A 12,105-nucleotide genomic window follows, 5' to 3' on the forward strand; every position below is an offset into this window, starting at 1 on the left:
AGAGTAGAACTGTCTAACAGCTTGACTCCTCTGCTGGAGACGACCTCAACAAGGGCAGGGACCATGCCTTGTTCATTCCTAAGTCCCTGTGCCTAGAACAAAATCTGGTACTCAGCAAGGGCTCAATAAATGTCTTCTAAATTGAATGGAGGGCTTCAGGTCTCCTCTTGCAGTCCAGGGAGGGCTTGCCAGCAAGGAGCACTCCTGAGCAGGGCAGAAGCCTAGCTGATGAGATGCAAATGGCTCCCCTAGGACTGGAAGCTCCCTTCTGGCCAGGTTGGAAAAGCCTGGAGCATAAAAGTGAAGAAGATGGTGACTGGCAGAGAAAAGTGGGTCTTGGCACAAAGAAATAGGCTCTGCCTTCTGCCGGCTCATGCCAGGCAGGGCCGTGACAGGAATCAGCAGACTTTGGAGTAACCCTGGGAGCCAAGCACACAGCCAAAACTGGGCTGCTGAGAGGTCTCTTGAGGGCTCAGGAAGGCCTGGCAATGCCCAGGACTGAGGCCCGGGAAGACTCCCGTGAGGGCAGTTCACTCAGGGATTAGTATTTGAGTGACAAAGGCAATACTAACTTGCATGGAAAACAGCCATGTTACTCCTGAATGTTAACTCAATGTCTGTTCAGGGACAGCTGCTCTTATCTTTCTAATAGTCCCCTGAGTGTTTTGGAGGATGAGGAAGAGGGGGTGGACAAAGGCACTAAGGGTCATATCCCAATTAAACCAGTGATCTGGGACTTATAATCAGGTAGCACCACAATTTAAACCAACTCAAGCTGGCCCTGGGCCTTGACTGACATACAGCACGAGTAGGGCATGCTGCCTGGCTTTACAGAGCTCACAGGCAAGTCGGGGAGACACAACCAAAAATGTGGTAAGGGTTAAAATCCAAAGTGCAGAGCTCCGTGGAGAGTGTTCCGGGAGCATAGAGCAGAGGGTGGGATGTTTGGTGGGAGCTCAGAGGAGAGGTTTGCGGATGAGAGTGAATGTGGAGAACGGCGTATCCACAAAGGTGGATGCCTGAGCTTTGAAGTGTTCCTGCAACAAGGGCTAGGACGGCATAGGACAAGCCTGCAAAGGAAAGCAAGAAGGAACTGCCAGAGAGGCGGACGGGAAGCCAGCAGAGATGGCTTCTGATTATAATTGTTGCATCACTTTTACCAAATAACCCCTGTGCCCCTGAACGTGCTAGTCAGCTCTGTGTTCAGCATCTAGCACACCCGGCACAGGGGAGGTGCTTGGTAAAAGTTAACTAAACAGACACATTCTGGTGGTACTTTGGAGGATGGATGAAAGGAGAGGGAAGGTGGGAGGAGAGACCCATCGGCCTCTGCTGAAACGCAAGCTGCTGAGGCCGGGCTGTGGCAGCGGGAGGAGGGGTGCCCAAGCCTGATACGCAGGTAGTACAGCCTTCATTTGAGGTTCAAGTCCTGAAATGGTTCCCTACTGGTTGGTAAATAACTGATGTCTGAGCCTCCTCACACCCAGCATCCCCAGCCCCTGCTCTGCCTATTCCAGCCCCCTCCCTACAAACTAGAGGAGCCCCCTAGTTAAATATGGTTAATGTTAGCAGGCCTGGCACAGTGCATGCGCCTCTGGGTTCTGCTCAGTGGCCAGGCAGACATTCTGATTGGCCAGGGTCTGGGCCAGGCAGACATTCTGATTGGCCAGGGTCTGGGCCAGGCAGACATTCTGATTGGCCAGGGTCTGGGCCAGGCAGACATTCTGATTGGCCAGTGTCTGGGCCAGGCAGACATTCTGATTGGCCAGGGTCTGGGCCAGACCAGATGTAAAATATTTTCAACATCACTCCTTTGTGCCATATTCTAGTCTGCCCTCTTCTGTTGCTCTCCTTCTAAGTAGAAGAAAACTCCAAATTGGAGCCTAAATCCCCTCAATCTGCTTCCCACCATCTCTGGACACCACATTCCCTGCCCACCTGGTTAGCCTCCCTCTGAGCTCCTTTCCTGCCCCCTTCCCCATATCCCTGCTCTGCTGGGCTGGCCCTCTCAAGGGAGGCTGGTCACACATTATGAAGAATGACTGCTACATTAAGTGAAAAATCAAATTTATTTGCAATAAACAGCCGAGCTGCATTGATTTCCATATGGCTTGCGCTGCATACCTTTTTAAGCAGCCAGACTCAGCATCAATATGAGTAAGCTGAGACATCCCAGGACTGGAGAAATGCAAGGTGAGGGCCGACTCTAAGGGCTCAGTGATCCTGTTGAGCCAGTCTGGCCCTTCCAATGTGTGAGCTTAGAAGATTTATTTCATCAAACGTGAGAAGTCCTCAAGGTCTGTTTGCTTTAAGTCCTTTTGGCCTCTTTCCTGAGGAGCCCAGGACACAGGTTGACATTCCACCTCACTCAACATCTAGTTGTGCAAACTTGGGCTGGGATATCACCTGGGCCTCGGTGTTCTTGTCTTTAACATGGGGTGATCATGTATGACCTGCTACCCTCACAGGATTTCTGAGGATCCAGGGAGGTAAAGGGAGGGAGAATACTTTGTAAACTGCAATGCTCCTGTCTGCCTGTGAGAGAAGAATGCTTCTAATTTGTTGTTTATGAAAATAAACAACAAGGGGGTCCTTCTGGAGCCTCATGTGCTGGGAGGGCATGAGGCCGAGCTGCTGGGCAGGGCTCGCTGAGCTCTATCAAGCATGGGCAGGAAGGAGCTGGGGGAAAGCTTTGAGACCATGTTGTCTCTTCCCCTTGTTGAGACCCAGCGATGACAATTAGTAGTAGGCAGCACCTATGAAGCATCTGCTCTGTGCCAGGTGCCGTGTCAAGTGCTTCAATCACAGTCCTCATTCATCCTCCTTTCCACCCTACTCTTAGGGGGCATCACTGCTATCCCATTGGCCAGCTGAAGAAGCTGAGGGTAGCAACAACGGCAGGGCCAGAATTTGAATCCAGATCTGTCTGATGCCAGAGTTTGAGTTCTTAACCACAAGCTGGGAAAGAGCTGAAGACCTCCCGTCTTTTAAGCCTGAGAGGCAGCCTTGCTAACAGGTCAGCTTTCAGTGGAGCCAGGCCTGTGGGAGAGGCCATGTCAACCTGCATGGGAGCCTGTGTGTGTGACAGCTCCTCTCACTTCGGTGATCTTGGGCAAATGATTCAGTTTGGGGTTGTTGAAAGGATTAAACAAAAATGCCAAAAAGTATATAAATTATACAGCACAGTGCCTGGATAACCCTGTCTGTGGAAGGGGAGTGGGCAGGGCAGAATCAGGGAGGGCTGCGTGAACTGTCAGGGACTGGTAGTGGCCCACCAGGCGTCAAAGAGGGCTCACGGCTCTGCAGGCAGAAAAACAGGCATCTCTGAGGCACCAGGGTAGGGAACACACATCATAGCAGGTGTGGGAGTAAGGAGCAGTTCAGCGGGGCTGGCACATGGGTGGTGGGGTGTGGAGGGGCAGGGGATAAAACAAGACAGGAAGACAAGTGAATTTGGGGAAAGCTCTCTTATGCCAGGTTAAGGAGCTCAGGTTAAGGACAATGGGGAGTCATTCCCACGCTTCACTCTGGCTGCAGTGCAGAGAATGGCCCAAAGAGGGCAGCACTGGGTGAAGGGAGGTTGTGTGAGAGATGATAGTGGCCTGAACCGGGACAGAGGCAGAGATGATGGAGTAGAGAGGGACAGATTTGGAAGGTATTCCCGAGTAGGATGGACAGGCTTTGGTGACTACTGTGTCTAGGAAGTGAAGGAGATAGCCCCCCAATTACTAAGTTCTTAGGTCTAACCATCTCAGGAGCATCTTCCTCTCAAGGTCAGGACAATGCTGGACACAAAGAAGATGCTAAGATATGTTTGTTGAAGGAATAAATATGTGAACAAATAAGACTTCTTCAGCACTTAATGGTAGCATGCTTACCCCTTAACCACGTCGTTTCATCGGTCCTCACAACTCAATGCAGTGAGGAGACTACTCATGTCCATCTAACAGATGAGGACCGAGGCTTAGAGGGGAGGCAGTGGCGCCTCTGAACGCACCCGAGGCAGTCTGACAGGGAGCGCAGCTCCCAACCACCTCATTATGCCAACCGAGTGGGTGAGCACGAAAACGAATGAACTAAGAATGAACTACGGCGCAGGCTTTGACCAGACCCAGGTGCCAAAACAGCAGAGACTTGGTGTTGACGCAGTACCCCGCTCGCGTTGGTGCTCGCCTGCCCCTGGCGCAGGTGCACACCTGCAGCACACCTGCCCAAGCCCCGCCCCCGGCCCGCCCTCACCTGCGCGGCAGAACTCTTCGGCCTCCTGCGGCACCACGTCCTTGACGCGGCCGCCATAGGCCAGGCGGGTGTCCTGGTCGTAGGCCTTGAGGGTCTCGCTGGAGCTGTAGGACTTCTGCGGGGCTTTGCCCTCCTCGCTGTCCGCCGACGAGCTGGTATAGCGGCGCTCGGCGTCTCGGCGCCGGGTCAGCGAGCGGTACGGCTTCCTCTCCTTCACGTCCATGGCCTCCGGCCCGCGCTCCTCCACATCCACGAACAGGGTCCTCGCCTCACTCAGGGCCGAGAGGTCTGGAGCTGGGGAAACCAAAGAAAGGCCGTGAGCTCCGGCCCCAGCAGACGAAGGCAACACCTGCTCCATCCGGCCCTCGAGTCACCCTGCAATACTGCGGAGGAGTATTGCTCCACAGCCACACAGGCGTCAGGAGCACAGGGGGCCCTGCACCTAGGGCCTCTAAGGATGAATCCTGTCTCTTTCTGCCACTCCATCGAGAAGATGCCTCCGCCTCCTCCAGTGATGGGTATCAGGAAGCTGACAACAAAGGTCAGAGGGCGCTGGTTTTCCTAATCCCCCAGACAGGAATCACGTCTTTGTCCCCATCATGTCCCCCGCTGGGACAGGGCCTGACACAGAACAGGGGCTCCTTAAGAATTCCTGAAACCAATGACTATACTCAGGCACTGGGGTAAGCACTTTGCATATATTATCTCGTTAAATCGTCACACGTCCCCAGATGTTACTACTGTCGCCAACCTTTCTGGGAAATGAGCCAAGGCATAAACAACCAATCCACACTTATCATCACCAGATAATTAAATAATTCCTTGCTTATTGTCTATTTTCTTCCATTAAGGTGTAAGCTCCATGAGACCAGGGGCCTTACCTGTTTTGCTCACTCCTGATCAATAGCACTGAGGGTGGAGCCTGATGCACCTAGTACACATTTGTTTAATGGGCCAACCAATCCCCATCTGACAGATGAGAAAACTGAGGTTCAGAACCTCCTTCGAGGTCACTTAGGTGGTAAGCAACAAAGCCAGGATCTGAACCCAGGTCTGTTTTTGTATTCTATAATGCCCCCTTGAGCCTGCTCCCTGCCACTACACAAAGTGTCCTTCCAGCTAGGCCGGCCCTGACTACATGCCAATCAGAGAGTCCTTCCCTCACCTCCAGTCTCGTCCTTCTCATCAGAGGACCATCGGCACCTGGGGAAGCCACAGCACATGCCCCAGACGTCTGGGTGTTGCCGGGGTGTCTGATTGGTGAGACACTCCTAATCTCCCTTTCTCCTCTTTTCTCCATCTTGACCTTTTTCCCCTAGACCGACACCCCAGGATTTTTTTAACCTATCATAGCACGCTTTTTCTCCTAAATGTCTTCCTTTGGCTATGGGGTTGCAAATGTAGCCCCCTATGAGAGCCAGGATATAAGCATAGGAGGAAAGCAGAATATCCTGCACAACGTATGAGGAGAGCTCTTGTTTTTCTTGAAAGATGCAACCTTCTCAGTTCTTTCTTTCATTGTGCCACTTTGCAGAGCAATGTGGGTCTACAAAACATTCCACTGTGTGACTGTCCTACTAGAGAAATAACAGAGCAAAATTCATGATAAACAGTGCTGGCAGGGAGTCTCAGTGCCAGGTGGGGGCGGGGGGCCCTCTGACAGGCGGGGAGGGTGGGCCTGTCCAGGAGGGCAGTGGGCACTCAGTGTTGGCCAATGCTGCGATGTAGGAGTGCAGGGTGTCTTGTGAGTTTTTAAGACAAGCTGGAAATTTGGATTTAGATGTAAAATGTATGATTTTTAAATGCTGTCCATTATTATTTTTTAAAATTTCAAAATATTTTACAAATCAAACGAAACACACTCATGGGTGAGTTTTGGTCTTAGGGGTAGTGGTTTCCAAGTTCTGCCTTCCATCAGATAGATGCCTATCTGAGGCATCCCTGTGGCCTGAGGATGCGCTCTTTCCTCCCAAGACCCCAAAGGCCCTCTCCAGGGCAGGTCTTAGCTTGGCTCCAATGCAAACTCGATCTGTCTTGTTAAAGAGCTTTCTAGACCCAATCAAATGGGTCCATGTGTTCCAACCTGGAAACCTGTACCACTTTGCTCAGCAAGGGAATGTCTGAGGTTACCAGTCAGTATCTTTGGGATTTATCATGGACCCCTAGTAGACTGCCCCCTACATGTTTTCCATGATTTTCAAAGAGTGCAAACATCTGTGATTTTATTGATGCCTGATAATAACCATGAAGCATGCAAGACAATTATTTTCACCCCCATTTTACAGATGGGGCAGCAGTCACCCAGACCCATACAGCCTCCTGCCCAAGGTGACTTAGTGGCAGACCCAGCATTACTAGACAGACTGCAGTGCCTTAGGGTTTAACTAGAGCCAATCAAGATGGATAAGTGACACTGTTGGGGACCCAATTCTCAAAGTATCCCTGGAAATTAGTGCTGGGACAAGGGGTGTGACTTAGGATACACAGAAACCAAATCATCTTACTGGGCCCAAACTCAGGGCCCTGAGCTCTGCCCTCTTGACCCTCGGCCTCCTGACACTGGCTGACAAGAGGGCGGTCCTCTGAGTGCCCGAGGGGCAGGGCCACAGGGAAGGAAGAGACCGGTGATGATACCTTCTACTCTGTAAAACCCTTTTGACTGCACTCTGTAGTTTGAAAAACATGTTATGCTGTGACCTGATACACACATTTATGCATGTGAGTGTGTTTATATGTATAAAATGGAAACAAGCTTCACAAAACCAGAGTTACTGCACGATGGGCAATGCACTCTATTTCCTATTTCATTCTCTTTCACTTTTTAAAAAAGGCTCATTATAACTCCCTCAGTTGATATCATGACCCAGTACTGGCTTTTGACCCAAAGCACTGCTGTGGTCCAACGTGGATGAGGATTTATGGGGACTCCGCCTCGCCTCTGTGCCCTCTGGCTCTTCACCTCCAACCCATCCCCCCAAGTGACAATGATCATGGTGATAATAATAAAAGCACTCAATTAATGTTATCCATCATTAATACTAGTCACTAATAATTCATAATATTAATAATGATATTAATAATAGCCAATATGCTATCAGTAGTAGCTAATGCTTATTGAGTGCTTACTTTTACTATTATATGAGATAACGTTTTAATCCTCATTTCAATCTAGTGACATAGGTGCTATGATTATTTGCAAATGACAAATAGAAATTGTAAGGTTAAGTATCCTGCCCAAGGTTACAGGGTGGGTGGTGGGGCCACAATTCTGACCCATGTGGTTGAACGCGGCATGTGGGTATAACTGCCAGACGGTACTGCCTTTATAGGCTGGGCCAGGTGAGTTTCCTAGGCTCGGATCACGCCATTGCCCTGCTTACGCCCCTCTAGCAGCGCTGTGCAGCCTTCAGGATGAATTATGGTTTCTTGGTCAAAACGGAAGGCTCTTCTCTATCTGGCCTGCCTCGCTTCCGTCTCACTGAGCCACTTGCAATTTCCTGGACATTAATTCTGTGGCCTCTCCATCCTCGTGCATGCTGATCCCTCATATTCAGTTAACTAGATGGTCTATTTTCACATTTGCCTCTCCCCTTGACTGCAGTACCTGGAGGGCAGACCTGGCATCCATGGTGCTCACAAAATGTTTGCTGAGTGAATGAATGAATAAAATTATTTGGCAGCTACTTCATTCCTTCTTACCAATGTTAAGTAATATAAAATAGTGGTAGTTCAATTTAGGCAAATATGTATTGGGTACATCTAACATTGAATTAAAGACATTGCTTAGATGTATTCTTAAATTTAAAAGGCAGCCTGGGTTTAAAGTATGTGTCCACCACTTAGCAGCTGTGTGACCTTGGGTAAGTTATTTAACCTCTCTGTGCTTTAGTTTCCTCATCTGTAAAGTAGTACCAATCTCTTAGTGTTGTTCTGAGTTAATGAGTTAATATATGTCCCTGGTACATATGGTCCCTGATACATAATGGGTGCTCAATATGTGTAAGCCATTATTATCATCAGAAAAAACCACATTTTATTTTTAAAAGGCACACTTCAGAAGGCTTCAGCTAGGTGTCAGTTATAATTAGAGAAGGAACATTCCCTCAGAAACATGTGTTAATAAGGCTGAGACACATTTTAGGCTGTTAAATTGGTGGATGACTATGTCTTCTTATCAGTGTGTGCCTGTTGACTGAGACAGTGGCTTCGAGGCAAAGGCTCAGTAACTACTAATTATTAAGAACATAGTCCCCAAACTCATGGCTTCCCGGTCACAAAGCAGAGGCAGGGAGAACATTTGCCTTGCTCCCACCTCCTTTTTGTTTTTTTCCATTTTAGGCTTAATAGAGTAATTGAGTAAATATTGACTTTTTTTAGACAGATGAGAGGTCGGTCATGGTTCACACTCAGATTGGCATTTAATAGAGAAAGAAGAGGTTGGGATGAAAGAAGTGACAGTGTAGAAAAGCTCCTCTTGGAGCAAGGGTCTGCCATACAGTGATGCTGAGGCCCTGGCAGGAGGATGGGAGATGCTGGGGAAGGGTCCCTAGCGCAGACCCTGCCACCCCCATCCACATGCTGGGGGACAGAAGCACCCTGCACACGTTCATGCTTCAACGTGCAGTCCACTCCATACCCTGCTCACCTCTAGGTTCCCCACTGCCCCCGAAATCCAGTAGCCTGACCCTTCCTAACTCTTCCTCCGCTTCCTCTCACCCCCAGCAGAGCAACCTGCCGCTCGAACTCGCCTCTCCCAGACGCACACCCTCTACTACTTGCTGCAACTCTTCTCCAGGTAAGACCCGAGCACCACGAAGGTGCCTTCAGAGAGGAGTTCATTTCCACAAGCTGTTACAGACTAGTCTTGTGCTGGGCACTGGGCGCTGGGCCCCAGATATGAGCAGGACACCAGCCCTGCTGGGACAGCTCACCGACTCTTGGGGGTGTCAGCCATAGAGATCACCAAAAGTGAATGCTTTGATTTGATAAAGCAGGAACTGCAGTTTTATAAGTGTCTCCTTATGCTGACATAGGTGCCATTTTTGATGTCTGTGGGGAAGGAGAGTGAACCCCAGACAACAGCAGGGAAGAAACATGTATGTATCGAGCATTGTGCTCAGTGCTCTCTACATAGCCCGCAAGAACCCTAGTTACTTCTTGTCTTAGAGAGCAGGTTACGTGACCCAGTTGGTTGATCAAGTTCACACAGTAAGTGACAGCACTGAGACCCAAACCCAGTGATTCTAAAATCCACATTTTGTTTTTTGTTTTTTTTTCTTTTGCATGGAACTGGACTCAGATGGATCTGGAAGGTTTGAACAGGTGCGTGAATGTGGGGAGGCCTGGAGACACATGGTGGTGATGGTGATCAGGTGCCATGTCAGATAGGATAGAGGCACTAACAATAACACCACTTTTAATCGAACACCTACTCACGTGCTGGGTATTCTGTACATGTTATTTCTTTTTTTTAAAGAATTTTTTTTTTTAATTTTTATTTATTTATTTCCCCCAAAGCCCCAGTAGATAGTTGTACGTCATAGTTGCACATCCTTCTAGTTGCTGTATGTGGGACGCGGCCTCAGCATGGCTGGAGAAGTGGTGCGTCGGTGCGCGCCCGGGATCCGAACCCAGGCCGCCAGCAGCAGAGCGCGCGCACTTAACCGCTAAGCCACGGGGCCGGCCCTGTACATGTTATTTCTAATCCCTACAACAATTATACAGGTCAGATATTATCCTCTTATTTTAAATTTTCTCATTTTACAAATGAGATAACAAGCTCAACGAGATTAAGTGATTTGCTCTAGATCACATGGCTTCCAAATGTCAGGGGCTAGGTTTGAATCAGAAGAAAATGTTTAAACCTGAAGAAAAGTATTGCATACCTAGTACCATAGGTTAATTGACTTGGTAAATAATTGCTAAGGACCTTTTCTGTTCTAAGTGCTGCGGAAGATGCCCGTAGGTAACACACGAGGCTCCTTGGTTCCCTCCCTCCCCGCTTCTCCCGCCTCCCCTCCTCTCCCAACACTGCCTTCCTACCCTGCTGTTCCAAGCCTTGTGTGAGGCCTCAGTGGACGAGACAAGTGGGCTTGGTACTCCTTGGAGTCTCTAGACAGTGGGTGAGTCAGACAGGGAGAGAGACAGGGGTAGGACACCACAGGGGCTCCTAGCCCAGGCCAGGTGGGCCAAAGGTGCAGAGATGATCAGGGACCACTGCCCAGAGAAAGTGACATCTAAACCATGACAAAGGATGTCAAGTAAAAGGGAGCCAGGCCGGACGGTTTAGAGGTAAGGAGAGAAAAGAAGTCTAGATCTATGGCTTTCCATTTTCTCTAACCGACAGTAATCATACATTTACTTCACAATCCAGTACACGTATAAATCTACAAACGTCTAACTAAAACAAAAATTTCAAAGACCACGCCTAACCTTTCCTCAAGGGTGGAATCTGATATTTTCTATTCTCTTCTACTAAAATACAATTATGGATGGGTTGCCAACCTGCAGTTTGAAAAACACTGTTCTAGGTCACAGCGGGGATGAAAGTTGGAGGCGTGAGAGCTCCCAGAACAGAGAGAGGCCCAGTTATTCCTGGGGTCCAGACTTCAGGGGGACAAAAAGGTTTAAGATAAAGCTTGAGAGGTGAGGAGTGAGCAGCTTGGTAGAAAAAAAGGAATTTCCATGAACGATGGTAACTGGACAGTAAAATGCAAACGTGCGTGTGGCAGAAAGCCTGGATCTGGAGATGCGGGGTGAGCGGGGTCGTGTCCCTCAGCTGATTTTCAGAGGCCCTGACCTGGGGGGGCCGGGAGCTGGTGGGAAGAATGACAAGGTTGTGGGACTGGGGAGAGAAGGGAGATGGGGGAAACACAGCTTTTGGTGTGCAGAGGGAAACTCAAAGAGTGAACTTGGGCCCTTCCCGTGGGCTCCAGCGATATTTACGAGGGGCAGTGGCCTGGACTGCCGGCAGGGGCATTCGAACAGACATATGGCGCTGCCGAGTAACCCCTGCCCCTGCCAAAGCCCTCGGAGACACGGGGGCTGTTACCACCCGGGGTTTCCTCGCAACCTCAGAATCAGCCAGAGACGAACCAGGAAATTGACTGAATTCCTACTGGACTAAAGTTTTATAAGTTTTCCTTAACATAAGCACACTGTGATATTTTTAGTTCTTTGTGTGTCAAAAGGGCCCATAAATATTTCAGAGCTAAAATGTGTTCTACAAAATGTAAGTCCTGGGCAGTATCTGTGGGTGGATGTGTGTATAAAATCATCATAAACTTTTACTTTCCCTAGTCCTTCAAAATTTGGTCTTGACATCCTTTGTTTTAAACTCCAATGGGATAGCAAAATGAATGCTGGGGGAGAGGGGCACCTATTCTGTGCCAGGTACTGTGTTGGCCTATGTACAAACTAGAGAAGTAGGCATCATTATCCCCACTTTACAGATGTGGAAACTGAGGCTCAGAGTAGCAAAGTGATGCTCAAGTTCGCACACTATGCCGAGACGGGAATCTGGGAGGTCTGGCTCCCAAGGCTGTGCTCTCTGTTGTGGCACCCAGAGCTCATTTCTCTGGTCCTGTCACTTTAGGGAATCTGTGGCCTTTTAAAACAGTGAGACAGTGATTATAATAGTGGCTAAGGGCAAGGTCCTTACAAGCATTACCTCATTTAATCCTTACCATACCCTAAACCATCCTCACTTTATAGATGAAAAGCCCTGGATTAGAGAGGTTAAGTGCCTTGCCCAGAGCACCACAGCAAGGAAATGGCAGAGCCAGGATTCAAACCTGGGTCTGTACCACCCCAAGTCTTATGCTTTTAATCATAACCCACACTGCTTCCCACCCCGCTCATGCCTTA

The 12,105-nt window shown here is 49.2% G+C and overlaps 1 protein-coding gene across 1 annotated transcript in view; it reads right to left on the bottom strand.

Moving 5' to 3' along the window:
• TENM4 (teneurin transmembrane protein 4) overlaps positions 1-12,105 on the bottom strand; it is a 404,318-nt gene that overhangs the window by 375,276 nt on the left and 16,937 nt on the right. Inside the window, exon 2 of the mRNA XM_014790360.2 lies at positions 4,240-4,533. Within this exon, the coding sequence (XP_014645846.2) occupies positions 4,240-4,462 (223 nt within the window). The 5' untranslated portion in view covers positions 4,463-4,533. The remainder of the gene's footprint in view (positions 1-4,239; positions 4,534-12,105) is intronic.

The sequence above is a fragment of the Ceratotherium simum genome, chromosome 7, assembly GCF_057802395.1.
Source record: "Ceratotherium simum simum isolate JZ-2026a chromosome 7, ASM5780239v1, whole genome shotgun sequence".
Classification (NCBI taxonomy): domain Eukaryota; kingdom Metazoa; phylum Chordata; class Mammalia; order Perissodactyla; family Rhinocerotidae; genus Ceratotherium; species Ceratotherium simum.